A 20,136-nucleotide genomic window follows, 5' to 3' on the forward strand; every position below is an offset into this window, starting at 1 on the left:
TGAATGAATGTTCGATTACTTTCCAGAGCTGGTAACCTCACATAATCTGCATGGGTAAGAGTCGGAGGAAGCATTAGTGTAGAGTTGTATAAATGGTCCTGGCTTGATCCTTAAGAGACCTGAGTTTGAATCATTGTTCTTTGATCTGCTAGTTCTATGATGTTCGGAAAGTCACATAACCACTCTGAGTGCCGGTTTCCTCATCTGTGAAATGAGGACATAGCAATGCCAAACCTGCAGAGCTGATGTAAGGATTAGAAGTGGTAAAATGGGGCTCCTGTTTAGTACCTAGAGACCTTAATAATGAGCCTCGTCCCCATCCGGAGGAAAAGGCATCAGCAATCCCCATCCACTGTTTTCTTGGCTGACTTTGATTTCAAACAGCACGGTGGCCTATTTCTGCAGGTATGTACAGCTTGCTTAAGAGTTTCAGCTATTATAGAGGGCAGAAAAGTGTCAGCTAATCTTGAGGGACCAGAATCCATTGAGATCAGAAACTAGGGCTAAGGTGTGCCTAGTAATACTTGTTGAGTAGCCATAGTGAATATTATTTCCTAAACTATGAAGAAGAATTGAGCGATGGAGCAGACTCTTGCTCCTGTCAACTCTGGGTAATACAAATACCAATTAAGCACATCCCTGTGGGCTTTTCAAAGTTAGTCAAGACTACATCCAATCACCAACCACTTGCCCACAAAGATTGTCTTTAGAACCTTTTCACATAGGGACACATCAAAGTCATTTCGTCACATGACTGAATTTCTCACCATGTCACTGTTAGATGCTATTAAACTGAGACCGTTTTTGGTACAACTTAGCTTGTGTTCTTTTGATTTACTCTTGTTAGAGATAACAAAGTAGCTGGCTAGCATAATTATACATTAGTGAAATTCAAATACAATAGCATTCTTTTACTTTCTAAGGCCCTGAGATGCCTTCTAGGTCCCTTTAAATGTCAGGTTCCATACTTTAGGCTTTAGGACAATATTTCATTTCATTATAAATGTAGATTATGAACTTTGAATCTGAACAAAAACTCATGAAATTGAGATAAAGGAGAATAGCAGTGGCCACAGCCAAACAGTGAAATGTATGTCTTTACTATAACGTGTGTGTATTATGTGCTGTTGCATTGGCTCCAATTCCTGGCAGCCTGATGAATAAGGGATGTCCACAGTGTCCTGTCCTCAACAGCCCTGCTCAGCTCCTGTGGACTCATGCCTGTGGCTTCCTTAGTGGAGCCAATCCATCTCATATTTGCTCTTCTTCTTTTCCTTTACTGTAACATCTTTATATCGTCTGTCACCCTGAAAACATGGTTTTAGCTTAATTGGGTTTATTATTATATTATCATTATTACATAAAGACACACACATATGCAAAAAAAATCACCCCCAACCACCAACAAAACAAAGTAACCTCCTCAGAAAACAAATAAACCAGTCCACTTGATTCTTAAAATCTTGTATTTAAAAATTAGCCTACCAGAATTTAAGTTTTCCTATTGATATTTCACAGCTCTTTAGCTTTTCATTGTAAGTTTTTTATGTAAACTCTTACTGTGGGGATCCCTAGTGTGAGATCACTTTAAACTCTAAAACTTTTACTTTCTTCTTTAAAATTCTAAAATTACTCCTTTGAAACCATTCTTTTATTTATTTATTACTCCTTTTCACCTTAAATGTCATAAAGAAGTCAAAGAAAAGAAAAAAAAACTGGTTTAAGAGTCAAGATGTTGAAAATCACTGTCAGTTGCCTAAACAGGAATACAAATAAAAAAAAATCTTATTTTACTAAAACTGTTTTTGAAACGATATTTTGTGCCTGAAAGCAAAACAGTACAGATAGATATGTTTCTGAAAATTGCAGCAAGCTTATTTGTAATTGTAAACTGTAAAATACCACACAGGCATTTTGTAATACTTATTTTTGCCCAAACTCTGCTCTCCAACATTCTATACTTATTAGAAGACCAAGGCCGATAGTGATGGATACACGAGATTCAGGTAAAGGAAGAGGACTAGAAATAGTTTGCTCACAGTGCAGTATGATTTCTAGAGATCTAAAATCTTGGACAAGGTGGATATTACCCTCCTTGTTTATACTTAGTCCATAATATAAAAGCAAATACACACTCAGATCTACACTAGCAAATGTTGCTGCTTTATCATAATTGTGTGTGTGTGTGTGTGTGTGTGTGTGTATTTTTTTTCAACATTGTGACCTTTTCATATGGAAGTCAAAACTCTCTAATGGCACTTGACTAATCTTTTTCTCTTACAGTTTTATTAGGACCTAGCCCTTCCTTACCCTCCCAAATTTTCCCATTCTTAATTTTTACTCCAAAGTTCCTATGCTGGGGGGAGTATCAAAATCAAATTAAGCATGCACCTTAAAAAACTGAGTAATAAATAGATCATTACAGTGAGCAGTTAGTAATGCTAATAGCAATCAAGTGAAAGTCTAAGAGGAAGAGTTCAAATTAAAGAGAAGAGAAAGAATTTTGAAGAGCAAAAACTGAAGACGTATATTAGATGCTTTTCCTTTTTTTCTCTTTTTAGTTGAGGATCTATTTTCCAGAATTATCATATCTAACAAAAAACATAAGACATTAGATCTTCTAGACAAGAATTTAGATGAGATGTCTCATTAAATGTAATTCCTAAAAAAGTGAGGTTATAAAGGAAAGTAATAAAGAAGATGAAGGGCCGGCCGAGTGGCGTGTTGGTTAGGAGATGGCTTGGGTTGCCAGCTCTGAGCAGCAGGGCCGGGGTTCGGATCCCACATGAGGGCCAGTGACGCTGCACCCTCTACAGCTAAGATGGTGAACAACAGCTCAACCTGGAGCTGGACTGCTGTGACTAGCCGGCGATGGCATAGGCTGCAGTGGGACTGCAGTGGGCTGCCATTAGCTACCGTGAGTGGCTAGCAGCCAGTGTGAGCTGCCATGAGCCGCCGTGAGCTGCAGTCCAATGGCCAGTGACCCATCTGCCTCACCCGGGAAGAGCGCAATGATAATACCAACATGGGCCAGTGATGCGACGTCCTCCACAACTAGACTGAAGAACAAAAGGACAGCAACTTGTCTGTTCCCCTTCCCCGATTCCCCAATGCTGTTTCCTCCCTCAATTCCCCAATAAAATCTTTTTTTTAAAAAAGATGAAAATAGAGAAAGCAAATTAAATCAGGTTAGAAAAATGTGATATATGCAGAAAGAGACACAAGAAGATTTTTCAGGAAGAAGATAGTATATTTTATTCATTATTTCAGAGTTTCAAAATGCTAAAAAATACGACTTTACACAGCTGTTTGGTTTCCTCTCCAAGAGGCCTAATTGGAAAGATATGAACATCTTCTGGTGGCCAGAGAGCCTTGCTCAATTGGCTCCATTTTTGAGGTGAGTTCAGAGTGTTTACAGAGTTCTCTGCATGTTTCTTACATTTTACCAGCTCTCAATTATGTACTTAACTAGAGAGGAGCATTCAAACACCACTAGACATAATGCCAGAGCACAGGGATTTTTTTCAACCAGAATGGTATTTTTCAACCCAGACAGAGCATTGGATTGAGTGTAAGGAGACTCGGGTTTTGTTTCTAGCTTTTCCACTAAATAGATGAATTAGTTTGAGATAGTTTGTTCATCCCTTGATTCTCATTTGTAAAATGAGTGGGGTTGAAATGGATACTTTCTAAGATTTCCTTCCAGTTCTTATTTATCTATTAGACAATCTTTTCAAGTTCTTTAACCACAAGAAAGCCAATTGCTAATCTTTAGAGAAACATTAAGAATTTATCTAAATAGTTTAGAAAATACAAAAGAAGCAAAACAACACAACAAAGTCTTTTTAGAAGCTGGAACTTTTATATAAAATTAACATATGCTGAAATCATGAGGTTTTTAAAAATGTGCTTTTTAAACTTCTCAGTAATTGCTTCTCTCCTCTCAATAATCTCAGATCTAGAGGTGCATCAATTTCCATATCCTAAATTCAGTTTCCCATAGAAGAGGGTTAAGTCACAGTCAATTCCCAGCCCAACTCGTAGTTCTCTTAATGAAAATGCAGAAAACCCATACTATATCTTTACTTTGGTATAGCAATATAAATTAAAGTTAAAAGAAGGAAAGTGTATGTTTGCAAAGGCAGTGGTGGCATGGAATAGATATTGTAAATTAACTTTATTTTCATGCCCTAGAATTTATCAGTGACACTATCATACAGCTACTCAATTGTGGAGTTGTGGTTCATGTAAATTCTTTGGGTATTATATGTCATAAAGAAGTTCAAGCAAACCCAACAGGTAGCATTATCTTCATGGATTACCACACACTGATGTGTGTCCAGATTGGAGGGCCAGAATTTTTCCACAATAGGCTTCTGGAATACTATTCAGGCTAAATTTCTTGTTGTCTAGAAAACTTGTGCAACTCAATATGGTAGCCACTAACCACATGGAGCACTTTAAATGTGACAAGTCCAAATGGAGATGTGCTGTAAGTTTAAAATACACACCAAAGGTTGAAAACAGTACCAAAAAAAAAAGTAAAATATCATTAAAATTTTATATTGATTAAATATTGAAATGATAATTTTTTATACTTAGAATATATTTGGTTAAGTAAACTATATTGAAATTAATTTCATCTGTTTATTTTTATTTATTTATTTTGGCTGTCAGAAATTTTAAAATTACATATGCGGCTCATATTTGGGGCTCAAATTATATCTCATTTGGATAGTGCTGGTTTAGACCATAAGCACCTTAAATATAGGGTCATTGTGGTCTTGATTCACATGCTATTCTTAGCACCTAATGTGAAATGGTCACTATATGTTTTGAATGCATTATTTGTGAATACCAAACAGAGCCATAGAAACAGGGTACCTACTTCCCTGAACATAGCTAGAGATCATGAAAAACCTTTGCTCTGTTATTCCTCTATTTTTGTGTTCTCAACTGACCATTTCCTTTCTGTGTTGTTTTAGCATCAATGAGGTTTACAAGAATCATTCCCTGTTTTCCAGTTTCAGATGTATTAATATATCAATGCTTCCATACTTTAAGCTCTATAGTCCCTTGAATGGTTTAAACTCGCCTTAATCCCCTTAGTCAACTAATTGCATTTTTCTTTTTATGGTGATAGGCTGAATAGATTTTTGTCAACTCAGCATCATACCTGAGCCTCTTCAAAGACAGGAACTACATTTCCCAGAACCCCCTTCCCTGTAGGGTTCCAAGTTGGAGTCTGTCAATGAGAAGCACTTGCTTAAGATTTAGAAGGCATAAGAGATCATTGTTTTCTAGAGTCAGTTACAGGAAGATGCGTGGGCAGAGGAAGGTTCAAAGCTGCTTCCAGATAAATTTCCTGAGGAACTCCTGCATTTGTGTTGCTGACTGACTGCTGATGTGGGTGGACTCACAGTGAAGCTGATGAAGTTAAAATGTCAGGGCTCCTTTCTTGCATGGACCCTTTTTAGGAATCTGGGAGTGGCTTTAGTACTTTTGTACTCATAATTTTATTTATTTGTTCTTAAAGAGAGCCCTCTAAATTGCATAAGTTCTAAGGCTCACAACACTTGGCTCTAGCCCTGAATGTTTAAGAGACTCCCAGAGATCTTGTGACTCTAGTGGCTTCAGGAGGCCTCCTGAAAACTACTAGCTTTGAGGCTGGAGTTGGAGATCTTCAGTAGAGCCTCTCTGACTTTCTCTCCCCCTGCCCTTCCAACAGTTGTGGCTCTCTAACTCCCTTCATACTAGGAACAGAGTGGCTTTTGTTTTCATGACTAAACCAGTCATTGCTTAAAAATGACTGCTGTCAACAATTAGATTATGATTCTTTTTGTGTTGTCCCACTTAATCTCAAATTTAATAAATGATATTTCTCTACACTACAAATGATAGGAAAATAATTATTTAACATCACATGAATAAAACCTTAGGGTAAGTTCCATCTTGATTAACATTGGATATTCATAATGTAGCACTTTGTCTGGCACACAGTGTGTGCTTAGTGAATATGTGCTGATGAGTTAGTGTGTGAACTAATGAGTGAGGGAAAGAATGGATGACTTTATGAGCATTTGTATCCAAGGCGCTCTCTAGTAATGATTATTAAAACAATATAGATCATGTTTGTTCTAACTAATTCTTTCAAGATTTATTTAGCACAGCATCAAGAACTCCCAGCTGCACACTGCTTTTTTTGGATGAAAATAAATAGATTCAGAGCCATTCCAGCACAAATTCTAGGAAATTCCAGGAGGCATCTGTAATTATGTTGGGTCTTCCAGAGGTTGGAGGCCACACCTGTTAGTTATGAATTATTTTCCAAGGGTGAATATATACATATATATTAAAAGGGCTTGGTTATTGGATCAGAGTTTGAAGAGTGCAAGCCGTCTCATTTTTTTCCTCTTGCAATCTAAATCTGCATAATAAATAGCAGTGATAATCATTTTGCTGGATAAGAATGTCAATGGCTAGTCCTCACCAGAATAAATCATGCTTATAATTTAATTTTAATGAAGACTATAATCTTTAAAAAGATTAAGAAACAATTTAATCATGCTTACAATTAGACCAAATTTTTTAAAGCATCCACATATATATAACATTACTGTATGCTCTATATTGAAGTCAAATTAAAATATGACTCCAACATTTAGGAGTTTATCATTTAAAAAATATTGATGAATTCCATGGAAAAGTAAAAAATTCCATATTTTGCTATTTTTTTCAAAGAATCAATTTTCCTTAGTTTTTATTTTTCATGGGTGGAGTAAGAAAGTAAAAATGTAAGATAGTTTCATAATTATCGATAATGAATGTGTTGGTACATAATTAAGATTGGAAATTTTTGGTCTTTTTGTTTATTTGCTTTCATTTAGTAAATATTTACTGTTCCAGCTTGTGCTAGGGTACTGTGCTAACCAGTGGAAGCATAATGAATTACACTTGATAGCTAGCTACCTACCTTCCTGATATGGGGCAGACCGCCACATAACACACTTCCAGGAAAAAAAATAGGTAAGTGGTTTGGGGGAAAAGGGAAGGAAAAAAGAAGCTTCTGTGGGACCAGATCCTGGAGGTACATATGATCATCTCATATACTTATCTTTGCACCTTTGGGAAACTCTCATCAAGAAGGAAACAAGATTCCAGGACCTTCAAGACCCAGCCCAAGTTAACTGTTAATAAAGAGCCATGGTAGAAATTTATACCTAGGTGTGCCTGGACCTTAGAAGCAAAGAACAACAAATAGTCCTGTGTTCCACATAGTTTTGGGGTATAAGTCGCAGTCCCTCTGGATGTGTCTAGCATAACCCAGTTGGTTCTCTAAAGGCCCTGTGGGTTCTTCCAACTGGGAATACCGTTTATTGGATAAAGTTGCTCTGTACCTGTCATCCCTGAGGCTGAGAGGGCTCAGTTGCTTAAAGCTTTCACCAGCTGGCAGAAGCAACTGGAGCAGAAGGTAGGATGTGGATTTGTTCAGCTTTTATCCCCAAGTATAGTGTTAAATACATATTAACTGCTCATTATTGCTTCTGTGAAGTGGGTGTAAACTCTGATATTTACATCAATTCTCTGAGGGTTGGACTTCAGTTTCCTCACCAGCAGCGACAGATGAAATCATCCGGCAGCTATCTTTCAGGGGTACGTTGCCAAATAGTATTAAGAATTTTTATTATTTCGGTTCTTAATTGCTATATTAGAAATCGTTTCTGGGGCTCGATAAAGGTTGAACGAATCCACGTATCTAGAAGCAAGTGTTTGGGGGAAAGACAGAAGCGCAGCACCATTTGGATGCCTTCTTTTACCTCTCTTAAAGGTCAGTTTCAGGTGTCACGAGGTTGTGAGGGCGGAGAGCCCCCTGCCCCTTCCCACGAAGGGGCCAGTAGAGCGTGCCCCTCAGAACGCTCCAGATCACAACGCAAACCTGGGACGTACCCTGGCTTTCCTTCGCTCCCCATCTCGGCGGCTGCGCTCCAGTCCCGGGCGGACGCATAGGTTGGGAAAGGGCATCGGGCGCCTTTAAATGCTAATGAGCCTCGCGGCCCCGCTCGGAAGCCAACTTTCCCCACCCTCTTCCCTCGCCCGCCCTTCCCTCCCCGGCCCGTGCGCCGCCTAGAAAAACTTGTGCGGGGCCATTTTTGGGGCAGTAAGATCCAGCGAGGAGCCCCAGAGCGAGCGCGCAGCCCGACCGCTCGAGCCGCCTCCGCCGCGAGACCCCTCCCCGGCCTGCGCCGCGAGACCCCGCAGCCTCCCCGAGAGCGAGCCCGGCCGCCGCGACCACCAGCCGCGCTAACCGCCGACCAACCGCCACCGAGCTGCCGGAGTGAGAGCAGAGGCGGCGGCATGAGCGAGGCGGGCGAGGCCACCACCACCACCAGCACCAGCAGCACCAGCACCCTCCCGCAGGCTCCGGCGGAGGCGGCCGCCGCGGCCCCCCAGGACCCCGCGCCCAAGAGCACCGCGGGCGGCGGCGCCCCCCAGGCCGCGGCCCCGGCGCCCGCCGCCCTCGTCGCGGGAAGCCCCGGTGGGGACGCGGCCCCTGCAGCCACGGGCCCCGCGGCCCCCGCCTCTTCAGTCCCCGCCGGCAGTGAAGACGCGGAGAAAAAAGTTCTCGGTGAGTAAGGCCCGCCCGGGCGGGGCGGGCAGCAGCCGGCCGCCGAGCACGTGCGGGCATCTCCCGCCTCGTTTCCTCCCGCGGCGGGGAGCTGACGGTGCGCGGTCCCCGGGGTCCCCGGAGCCCCCGAGCCGGTGGCCGCGGTCCGCGTCCAGGTGAGCGCGTGGCGCCCTGCGCTCCTCGCCGCCCGGTGCGCATCCGTCCTGGTCCTGGGCCAACAGTGGGGATCTTACCTTGGGGTCCCTTAGGCAGGCGCTGTCGCACGTTCCCGAAGGGGAGAGTGCCTCGGTCGCGATAGGAAAGGAGCGGCCCCCGGGCGAGAGGACCCACAGTAGGGGATGGATGTGGATGTTGGGGAGGGACAGACACGTGGGACGGAGACTTGGGAGTCTTCAATTAGGACCTGGGTGGAGAGAGGATTTCCTTTGAAAAGTGAGGCGCAGGAAGGAGACGGGGAGGGCAAGGTGGAAAAAGGCTTCTTGCTGGGGAGGCTCAGGTGTCTGTCCCCGACGCCCTTCCCACATGGGCACGGGAAAGGCGCCATGCTTCTGTCGGCCCTGTGCCGGGAAAGAGGTGTTGCAATCCCCTTGGGTCTTGGTCCCACGTCCTCCTCCCTCTCTGCCTGCTGCTGCGAAGAACCATTCGCTGTTTACCAGTCGCTACCCGTTTTCTTCTTCCTGGACTGTGGGAACGCACTCGGTGCAAGCAGCTGAAAAAACTTCGTAGGAAGTGTGGGTATGACGTTTGTTCAGAACATCCTTATCTTGGGGCTTGGAACTTAGGGAAGGAAATAGGCAGAGGGGACGTTCGCGTTTGGGGAGCAGAGCATTAGAAAGGGGTTGTGTTCACTCTTGGTTCTGGCACGTGTTTCGACCTCTCAACTAACGCCCTGTGTGAGGCCTTAAACAGGCTTACAAAGCAGGTGGGTGGAGAAGCAGCTTTCTTAAGGGCGTGGGCGCCCGTCATTCACTCTGTTTGAAACAGGAAAGTTACTAGATGCTTAAGAGAAATTTTCAGTATTTTGGTGGGGTGTGTTTAATCTCTGAGCCTTGCCTGACCAGATTTCTAGGAATAATGTGAAGAAAGCATATGATTTCATTGCGCCCCCCCCCCTCCCCCAGTTGAGAGGCCTGCTTTCTTGTTTTCTAGGGCTTTTTACTCAGTTACTGCCACCAACATGCTATAAGTTGTAGGTTAAGAAACAAAATAGCCTCTCATTTTGCTAGACTAAAAGTTGCGTAAGTCTAGTAGTCAGTATTGAACTGGGATCCTGTTTCCAACAAGTGTTTCTTGGAACACTTCCCGCAAAATGTCTAAGAGAGACATCCATGGCCTTATCCAAAGTGCTGGTAAGATATATCCTTTTTACCCCCTTCTATTTACATTAAGGGAATTTTGCAGTGTTTTACTTGGTTCTTGTACCCTTTTGGGTCTAAATTAACCTTCTGGATTTTAAAGCAGACATCTTTAAATTTGAAGGAAACAAAGTTAATTTTCTGAGCCACCAATTGCTCTTAAGCCTGGAGGTCTTTCATCTTTCCACTGTAGTGACAACTCTTAAAATGAAGGATAGCCTTCTACATGACATTTCAGCACTGTTTGTCTCTCTCCACTGTGTTCTGCCATCCCCTTTCCTCTGCCAAGCGAACACATGGGTGCCTAAAATGTGCCAGCACAGTGCTGACTGAAATGGAATTTGGGTTTTGGACTCTCTCATCCTCGTTTTCACGAAGGGTCTTTAACTTAAGTGTACCTACAGCCGTGGGCTAGGAAAAGGAGCTTACCTGAGCGAACAACACTTTCCCTTCTACTGGACAGTATGGAAGCCCTGTGGCCTTCTGTCCTCCCGACACCCATTGTGTATGTGAAGTGAGTTTATGGCTTTAAAGCAAGAAGTGTGTATGAATATGTTAACTCACCTTCAACCTGGCTTGAAAATCATTTTTTTTTATCTTTTCCTCTGTTAGTGTTGCCTTTCTAATCAAGGTCATTCCTTTTTGACCATGGTAGACATTAACCTATGAAAATGCGTCAAAAACTAGTTCCTATCTTTATACTTGCCTTATATTTTCCTAGGTCATTAATTAGGGGGACAGATGGAAGAAGGCACACAAAAAAATATCACTTGAGAAAGTGTGACTTAAAAGCATATGATTTATCAAATAGACCACTTCTGTGTACATTTGGATCTAAAACATAATTTGTTTCTTCTTGCCCTGCTGCTCCAATTAGAATGGCCAAAAATTGAAGATTCCAATGGTTTAATGTCTTCATTGGAGAGATTGGAATGGGAGCTAGAGATTGCTCAGGCAACGTTGGGGGGAATGTCTCTGGAGGCATAAAGAGTAGTTTGTTGTTGTTTTTTCTCTTTAAAAAGAGAACTAAACTACTTCCTTAAGCATATCAGTCTAGCAAGAGAGAACTAACCATGCCCACAACAAAACAAATCCTAATTACTGTTTTAGTCTTGAGTTTAAAAACTGAATCCTTATTGTTTATCCTTGGAAATTATAAACTTTGTATCTCATAGAGAGGCAAGTGGATTAATGTTAATTATTACTTTCATTCTCTACTAAGTTTTTTCTTTTTTTTTTTTTGTTTTTTTTTTAGGTACCCTATTGTCAGATTTCCTTTTTCATTGAGTCTTGATAATTGCTTTATGCATTTCCTGACTTAAGACGTAGACATTTATTTCCTCGAGGTACTGAATTTGGCATTCAGAATTGATTCAAAGGAGTCACCTTAAATCATATTTGATGGCTGAAATAAATATGAATCTACAAAGTACAAGTTAATATGGCCATACCATTTGTTTATATGACTTCTCTTAAATTCTGTTAAAATTTGGTGTTGTACAGAAATGGTCCTACTCATGACAGAAAGTAGAGGTGATAATCGAGTTTAAGAGGGGGATTTTAAAGAAGATGCTGAGTTTAATTCCCACCAACTGCAGAGAGTAGGGTAAACAGTGAAACAGAAGCCCAAATTCATCACTGTGGTTTGAAAAGGCCTGTTACATCATGTCTCAGGGTGGTGAGTACAGACCTGGATTGAGACAGCATCAGTTCTATTATTACTCTTGACTCCTCTGATAGGCCCCCATTTGGCAACTAGACAGGTTACTTTATGTTATGTCTTTGTACATTAGCTATTAACAAGCAACTACTATTTCATGTAATAAAGTTCACCAGTTTCAAAGTGTGAAAGTAATGTGTTAATGTCATTTGTACTTACTTTATTCATCTACATTCTTTTTCATTGTGACCCTACTTTCTCACTTATGACATTTTCTGTGTTAAAACTTTAATCTTAAAGAGCAATTGTTTTTCCTTAAACAGTATTTCTTAATTTTAACTATTGCAGAATTGTATAGACTTATGACCACTCCTTATGTGACTTTACTGAAAGGTGTAACAAGTAAGCTTTATTCTTCTGAAAAGTATTTCCTTATAATAGCTTCACTTGCTCCATTTTCTTTTTCTAATGTATTCTGGAATTAAGCTTTTAATGGTTTCCTTAGGTATGTTTAGGCTTTATATAATGGTATCAAGACCTTCGTGATATGAGCTTTATCGTTGTAGGTCAGCTACTAATTTATCTGCTTAATCCTATTTTAGCCACCAAAGTCCTTGGCACTGTCAAATGGTTCAACGTCAGAAATGGATATGGATTTATAAATCGGTATGTGTGTGTGTATATTTCTACACGTTTTTAATACGTACTAATGTGGCAACAGCAGTTAAAAATTCTTTACTGTACTTAATTAATGGCTTTTGTATAAGTTTTAAGATTTATGAGCACTGTAAATATTCTCATTTCTAAGATACTGGGCATTGAATCTTAATTAAAACACATTTCCAAAACACTGATAACTAACTTATTGTATAAAATCTAGTCGTTAAAAGAAAACAAATTGGGGGAAGGGGAATACATCAGAAATGGGAAGGGCCTTAGGATAATTGAGTCCATGTCCATAATTTCACAGATAGAGAGAAATGGAGCCTTAGGTTAAGCAGCTTTCCTAAGGTCACACAGCTAGTGAGTAATTGAGCTGGATCTGTAACCCAGGTCTTGTCCAAGTCCTGTGTAGAAACTGTAGTGTTTTCTTTAAACCATGGTAAGTTGTAACCATATAGGAATGAGAATATGAGTGTGAGCTGTTGGCGGTATTATGCTTTTACTTGATATTAATCATTCTCTTTGCTCCCCCTTCCATCCCCACACACACTTCTTAAAAAATTCCTCCAACTTCTTCCTTGTCTGTTTTGATGGGGGAGGGGGGAGTTAGGGGGGAGTGGTAGTTGGGGGACTGTTTTAGGTTTCAGTGTAAGGAGAGCCTAGTTCACAGCTGTGCCCTGTCCTTTTAACTGTCTTGCTTTGCTTTCGCTGGGAGGGAAATCTGGGGCTCTGATTACATACCACGTGATTTCGAAAGAGATGAGAGGAAAGGGATGTTTCTGTGTGTTGAATCTGTACACTTGGATCTAAGCACTGTGGAAATGAGGAGTAAGGTGGGTATCGGGGTTTAGAAGTTTTTAACGGGGATTGATTTTGGGCATCTGAATTGAATTTTGAGGCTAAACAAAAATTTATGTTGTGTTTTGAAGTCTCAGGACCTAAAATTGTAAAACATTTGTTCTTTTTAAGTGTTTTTCCCATACCTGGTATCTTTTAATTGTGAGCTTTTTGTCTTCCAACAGAAATGACACCAAAGAAGATGTATTTGTACATCAGGTAAGACGTGTAATCAGTGTTACATTTTATATGTGAAGAGAGAGGTGTCAGTAATGTGCTGTTGTCCCATTCCCAGATGTAGTTCTGTACATCATTATTCTACTCTAAACTCTTTCTGTGATTTTATTTTGGCAAGAGAGCTCAATTCCACATTTTAAGATTGGCAGATAAGTTTTTCTGTCCCATCATGTGAACTGTTTTATTTTTTAATGGAATGAAGTAATATTCAGTTAGACCACTTGTTAATTTTTAAAGCCTTTGAGTCCTTAGCAGAACCCCTCTTGTGTCCATGTTGGTGTCCTGTTCTGATTGTGTGGCTCCCCTTAGTCTTCGGCTGGAACCTGCCTGGCTTTCGCCTGGGTGGGTGTTGGTTCAAGCTCCCTGGTTAGAGCGGCTCTGACTTAGAGAGCACAGTGAAGCAGAGGGTTAGGGTGTGTGTATGCACACAGGAGGAGACTCAATGCCCTGGACAGTCCTTACTCCTGTTAAAGGTAGGCGTGGCTACCACGTGGCCTGGTCAAAAAGCCTGCAGATTCGAATCCCTGAGATTCGAAGCCAGTGTAGAAAAGGGCTGAGATGTGGAAAACATGGGTTTCTTTCTCTCCTGCAGCTGTCTCACTCTTTCCTTACATTTCTAGCCTAGGCCAGTGTTATTTGTGCTATTCGCTTGCACCCTGGACTTGCTTTACCGAATAGGCTAAAAGAAAAGACACCTACCCTTACTGTTCTTTTTGTATATTCAGTTTTCAAGGAATGGTCTCAGATATGTGTGTAGTTCTTAGTGCGTAACCACAGGGAAGCATGGAGGCAGGTCTAGTACCAGCACGTGGACCTGCAGGGCTCCGCCAAGCATCTAGTTTTCAGTGTTTTTTTTTTCCTTCTGTTTACGGTTGTGTGTGTATTGGGATGGGGTGTGGTGACTGGAGATAAGTGATATCTCAGAATAAGCTCTCTAGTTGTGGTTTCTGTCGTTTATATTTCTGCTTGACTGGATAGATTTCAGTTGGACCTAGATACTTTGAATAGATTTTTGTTGTTGTTTGTTTACATACTTTTAAAAGTCATAACAGACTGAAAGGAGTGTTGCTTATAATACCAAGAGGTTACTAGAGCTTTTGGGGTCTTAACTGTGCGTTGGGTGACTGCTGGAGTAAAAGGACCTCCTCACATGTTTCTGTGCTGCTGGCCAGCTTTGTTCGCCTGTGAGTGTGTGACCTGATTCCAGCCCCTGTGAGGCTGTGCTGTGTGGTGAGTCACCTCGCTGTGCTGAGGCCTGCCCAGTTTAACAGGAAAAAGGGAACAAGCAGGCAGGGAGGGGCTGGCTTTGGAATGGCTGAATGCTCCAACTGCGTGCGCATGTATCCTGTCCTGAACTGCCTTTTTCCTCTGTGGGTGAAGTCTCGGCCCTATTGGCTCATTCTTTTCTTTTTTTTTTTCCCCTCCCTCCTACTCAGAGTAAGGGAAGGGCTGGATTACACATGCCTAATCGCTTTATAAAATAAGGTTGACCTAGTTCCATAGAAACTCAGAGCCCCTTTAACTATTTAGAGATACCAGCTAAAGAAATGGAAATTCATTGCAGGAATTATTCTGCCTCCTCTTACTTGTTGAAAAAGAAAGGCCTATCCATAAGCGGGTACTTAAGAGCAGATGTTTAATACAGGATATCTTCATTGACATTTTAATATATTATCAGGGACATGTTGTGATGGGAAAAATACTAAATAAATATACAGATACAGTACAGGGATATGACTTCCCCACCTACCGCCCTCTTCTCCAGGCTGCATCTTTATGACCTCAGATAAATCACTGATTAGCCTCATGTTCCCTCATCCATAAATGGGTGGTGAGGGTGGGGGAAAAGCCAGGTTATCGGTCATGTTATGATTCCTGAGGTGATTTTGTATATTCCACCAGAAATATACTTACCACTTGGCCTTTTCTAATGCATTTTTCCTATTTATCACCATCCCTTCTCTGCTTCACACTTTTTAAAATATCTTTTGAGATTAGCAGTTTCTCGTCTCTACAGAAACCTTCATACCTAAAATATGTGCGTGTGTGCGTGCGTGCGTGTGTGCATGTGTGCGTGCACGTGCGCATGCGTGTGTGCACGTGTGCGTGTGTGTGTGCATGAAGGCATTCTTCCCCACCCATGGAGCTTGATTAATAGTTTGAGGGAACCAATATATGCAACATCGTGACTAGGTGATCAGGCCGTAACAGAAGTGTGTAGTAACTGCACATTCTGTTTAATCCACCTACCAAGATGAATTTTGAAGGATAACATGAGCCAAGAAAGTAAATGTGGAACAGTCTTTATAGCTCTTTTTTTTTGTCTTGTTGTTGTTTTAGAGATTCAGGTTAGTAGGAGAATGATAATTTTTAAAAGTAATAATAGGTCAACAGTTTCTTCAGTACACCCAGTAAACTTGAAAGTGATGCAATCTGTCACTAATGTGGACATATACTTCATTTGAATTCTCTCTTCTCTTGACAGACTGCCATCAAGAAGAATAACCCACGGAAATATCTGCGCAGTGTAGGAGATGGAGAAACAGTAGAGTTTGATGTGGTTGAAGGAGAGAAGGTGAGAGAAAGTGGTGGTTGGGTATCAAAGTGTGCTGACACTTAGTTTCCTTGAATAGCAAATGGTCTCTCAGCCCCTTATGAATTCACATTACTTTGGATGTTTTGTATGTCAGGAAGAAGTGACTTTCAAGTAGAAATATTTCTGGTTAGTAGAGGTTATTATAAATATTCTTTGATATATTATGAGGACATTTTATCATTTAATACATGATGAGCCCCATTTAATTATTGAAGGAAAAGCTAATTTCTCAAGATTTAAAATGACATTTTATTTTGGTTCCAAATATGTATTCAAGTGTAGATTAAAATTTAATGTTTTTTTAAATAAGAATAAAATTTTCATGCTGTGGGTTGTAAGCACTTATATACAAATAATACAGTAAAGAATGTTTTTTGTTGTTGTTTGTTTTTTTTTAAAGATTTTTATTGGGGAACAGGGGGGATGGGAACAGTGCTGGGGAATTGGGGGAAGGGGAACAGACAAGTTGCTGTCGTTTTTTTTTTGTTGTTGTTCTTCAGTCTAGTTGTGGAGGACGTTGCTTCACTGGCCCAAGCTGAGTAATGAATGTTTTAATCTCAAGAAAAGAAGATTCAAATTGAATATAATCATTATGTTTTCTCTTGGGCCTGGATTTTGGAAAGCTCTTGATACGCTATATAACAACTTTGTTCAGATGACGCTAATGGTTAATCTTGAAGTGTATCTGCAGAATTTTTTGATGCTGTTATATACTGAATTTCAGTATTAGTTAATATCGTTTATGCTTTGTCTTTAATCAGCAGTCTATTGTAGAGATAGTAAAACAGCATAGAATAAGAGTAACAACAGTTTAAAGCCGTGTGTGGTACAGCCGCTGTGGCAGCTCCTGCTGGCACCTGAATTATAAACTGAGTGAATGGCTCGTTACCTCCCGTGCGTGTGCTCTTCTCACACACACACACACACACACACACACACACGCACACGCGCGCGCGCGCGCATACACACACACACACCATTCCATAGTCCGTATTCTTCGTGGCTCCCAAACTGTGCAGTTTTAAAAGAAAAACACTTTATTTAATATAGAAATGTAAATAATGTGTTTACCAATGTGATCCCCAGGGTATCTTGCAGTTGCTGCCACGTAGTGATCTTTAATATCCCATCCAAACCTGGAAAGTTTGTTTTGCCAGCTTAATTTTGCCTCTGTATGTTTCCAAAACTGGAGGTATTACAAACTGATGTAGCATGTGAAATATACTCTTGAATTTCCTTTGAGTTTTTTATATTTCGGAAGCATTATTTAATCCATTTGTTTATATGAGGATAAGAACACTAAGTGTGTTGAGAATAATAGGAAGGTCTACATGTGTGGAAAGTCTGTGTTACTAAATCAAGGACCCTTCTTTCCTGTTCCTGCCAACATGGAAGCAGTTTCGCTGTCACCAAGTTGTTGCTGGACAGACACGTGAGCCTCTGAGTAGGGATTCTCCTGGTATCTCTTAGAGTAACAGGTTTCAACATTTTCTAGAAAGATAACATCTGTTATTTTCCATTAAGGAATATCCTTGGTCTAGTATTACTTCCTTTACAGCTACAGTATTGTTATTGTTGTTATTATTATTATTATTATTATTATTATTATTATTATTATTACCAGTTTACGTTCTTTAAAGAGGTACAAACTGCTCTTAGACTTAGTATAACCAAACAAGAAGGCAAAGTTTAGGTTGTGTGAGCAAACGAGCTATACACATTTCAATCAAGACAGCAAATACCTTACTCATCTTATTAAATCTTAGGTGTGTTTTTGAGGTCACTGTAAGAATTGTTTGTAAATTCTGCCAATCTTGAACACTGGCTATCTAAGGCTGGTTTTGGGGGTGGTTAGTTTAACTTATTTTAAAATTTGAGGCTGTCTTTATTTTCTGTCGCAGGGTGCAGAAGCAGCCAATGTGACTGGCCCAGATGGAGTTCCTGTAGAAGGGAGCCGTTATGCTGCTGATCGGCGCCGTTACAGACGTGGCTACTATGGCAGACGCCGTGGACCTCCCCGTAATGTATGTTGGTCTCTTCCTATAATTAGAAAAACGTTCACATCTAAAATTAAGTGTATGTACTTGGAAACAATAAATGCTGTATTTTCTCTTAGAGAGACAAAATTATTTTTTTTTGGATGGGAAATTTTTTGTGCCTAGCATTTATCCATAGTCACTGGTCTCATTGGAAACTTGCCAGTCAAAAGCTGTGTCACTTTGTATGTTTTTGGCTGCAAATAACAGTGAGTTATCTTGCAACAAGAAGCCTTAATTAGTACCAAGGTTGTCAAGAAGGCATTCTCTTCATTGGGCTCTTTTATCTGGCCAGGACCCAGTCTTAATGGCATTTACTGGGAAAGGGAATGGGATTTCTGTGGTTGGCTTAAATCTGTTCATCCCTGGGCACTGGTACTGTTGATCTATGAGAAAATCAGCGTTTGGTTGGCAGGGAAGAATAAGGAATAGTTTAGGAATAGGCAATAAACAGTGCTGGTCACACAAATATTAAATGTACTCAACTAAGTAGCTGTTTTATTTAGCATAGCATTTTCCCATTATTTTAAAGTAAAGAAGTAGTAAGTAATTCTCTGGATTTTCAGTTCTTCAGATTGGTAGCAATTCAAATGAAAGGATTTACAACCAAGTCTGGCTCGAGTTTTCTTAGGAGACTCAATTTCACGTACTCTCAGATGACCCAGGAAGAGCCCCATTCATTTGTGGTCATGAGGATCCTATGGATTCAAGCCGTTTTTTGATGTTTCTAGAGTTAGTACTGGAATTGGCACTGCAGAATAAGATTCAAGATGCCTTGTGAGCCCAGGATTGTGGCTATTTAAGTCATCCAAAAAAAACTTGAAAAATCACACCAGAATAAAATACCTGCATATTGGGAATGATCCCATGCTTGAGTAGATTTGCATCTTTCTGCTTATCAGAAAGCTTTCCCTCTTCATTCTATCACCGTCACACCCTGCCCAAATTGATTTTTATCAGATTCTTTATGATTCCTCGGTTTTTTTATTTCAGTATTTTTCCTACCCATGTTTTGCTTATTCTGTTTGATTTTTAATAAGCTTCAGGGGGCAGGGGTTGGCATGAGCTGGTATAGCATTTCCTATGCCATGTTAATTCAGGTTCATCAGATTCATAGAGCTCTAGTTGTGATAATTTCGAATCCTAGGTTAATTCAGAAGTAAAAATGGCAGAAAGCCTTTAGTGAAAAATTTTCCTTTAAAGACTTTTCTCCTCAGCTGGGAATTCTGAAGTAATACATGTAAAAGATGTTTAGAAATAAAATTGTTTCAGTTTTGAAAGTGTACTAAGTAAAGATTTTCGTTTGTAATGTCTTTTAGGTCTTTACAGCTCAAGAACATGTTTGGCAGTGGTGCTGCCACTATTTTTATTTTGTAAAACTCCTAATGAACGATTTGGCTGTATAAAACAAAAATGTACAGAAAAGCCTAAAAAGAAAAACAATTTATGAAACCTGTGTCTATATAATTGGCGATCATATCTGATACAAGTTTTACCAAGTGTAGAATGGCATGATTTTTCTGAAATTAGACTGGCTGAGGCTCTAGTTGAAGCTGTTCCTCTTGGGGAATTTACTGCTCCCCTGTGGGCTTGATCTGAAGGGCTCTAAATTTTAAATACTTCACCCCCAAAAGAAACAGTTCATTACTTTGTTAATTTTTAATTTATTCATTTTTAAAACTACAGTCACTTTCCTGAAGACTACCTTTGGCATTTGCATTATCCCCCTTTAAAGTAAGATTTGAAATAAAAAATTCTTGGAGGGAAGTTTGGCTGTCTATTTTTTAATGTAAAATATTAGTAAATGATATGGTAGTTTAAATACAGGAAAAAGTATAAAATAAGTCAATAATTCTCTTTGTTAGTAAGGCCTATATTTAGAAACTGCCTGTATCTTTTACTGTATCTATTAAAGCACCATTAAAACTTAATTTCAAAACATGTGAAGAAAACGATGCCACAAGTCAGTGGTTCTCAGCTTTTTTGGTTTTTGGACCCATTTAGATGCTTAAATATTATTGAGGATCCCAGAGTATTTATTTATGTGTTAATGTCTATTTGTTTATATCTATTAATATTTATCATAGGAGAAACTAAAGCAGGAATTTAAAAGATATTCAGTTGGT

At 40.1% G+C, this 20,136-nt stretch overlaps 3 protein-coding genes across 8 annotated transcripts in view; 1 reads left to right on the forward strand and 2 right to left on the reverse strand.

Annotated features, from left to right (window-relative positions):
* Nucleotides 1-8,357, reverse strand: LOC109377266 (H/ACA ribonucleoprotein complex subunit 1). Its single transcript, XM_019633573.1, has 2 exons — nt 7,948-8,357; nt 1-46 (listed from the first exon to the last, which is right to left on the reverse strand). The coding sequence occupies exons 1-2, from the start codon at nt 8,355-8,357 to the stop codon at nt 16-18; spliced, it is 441 nt and encodes a 146-aa protein (XP_019489118.1). The 3' UTR covers nt 1-15.
* Nucleotides 1-9,923, reverse strand: part of PRH2 (proline rich protein HaeIII subfamily 2) — a 72,611-nt gene extending 62,688 nt beyond the window's left edge. For all 3 annotated transcript variants that reach the window (XM_019633583.1, XM_019633584.1, XM_019633582.1), the window contains exon 1: nt 8,860-9,923. The gene's annotated coding sequence lies outside the window, so the exon portion shown is untranslated. The remainder of the gene's footprint in view (nt 1-8,859) is intronic.
* Nucleotides 8,160-20,136, forward strand: part of YBX3 (Y-box binding protein 3) — a 22,993-nt gene continuing 11,016 nt past the window's right edge. For 2 of the 4 annotated variants that reach the window (XM_019633579.1, XM_019633580.1), the window contains exons 1-5: nt 8,160-8,626; nt 12,244-12,307; nt 13,327-13,360; nt 15,864-15,953; nt 17,876-17,998. In XM_019633579.1, the coding sequence (XP_019489124.1) occupies nt 8,356-8,626; nt 12,244-12,307; nt 13,327-13,360; nt 15,864-15,953; nt 17,876-17,998 (582 nt within the window). In that variant the 5' untranslated portion in view covers nt 8,160-8,355. The remainder of the gene's footprint in view (nt 8,627-12,243; nt 12,308-13,326; nt 13,361-15,863; nt 15,954-17,875; nt 17,999-20,136) is intronic. The other 2 variants (XM_019633578.1, XM_019633581.1) reach the window with 2 other exon arrangements.

The sequence above is a fragment of the Hipposideros armiger genome, unplaced genomic scaffold, assembly GCF_001890085.2.
Source record: "Hipposideros armiger isolate ML-2016 unplaced genomic scaffold, ASM189008v1 scaffold_1345, whole genome shotgun sequence".
NCBI lineage: Eukaryota > Metazoa > Chordata > Mammalia > Chiroptera > Hipposideridae > Hipposideros > Hipposideros armiger.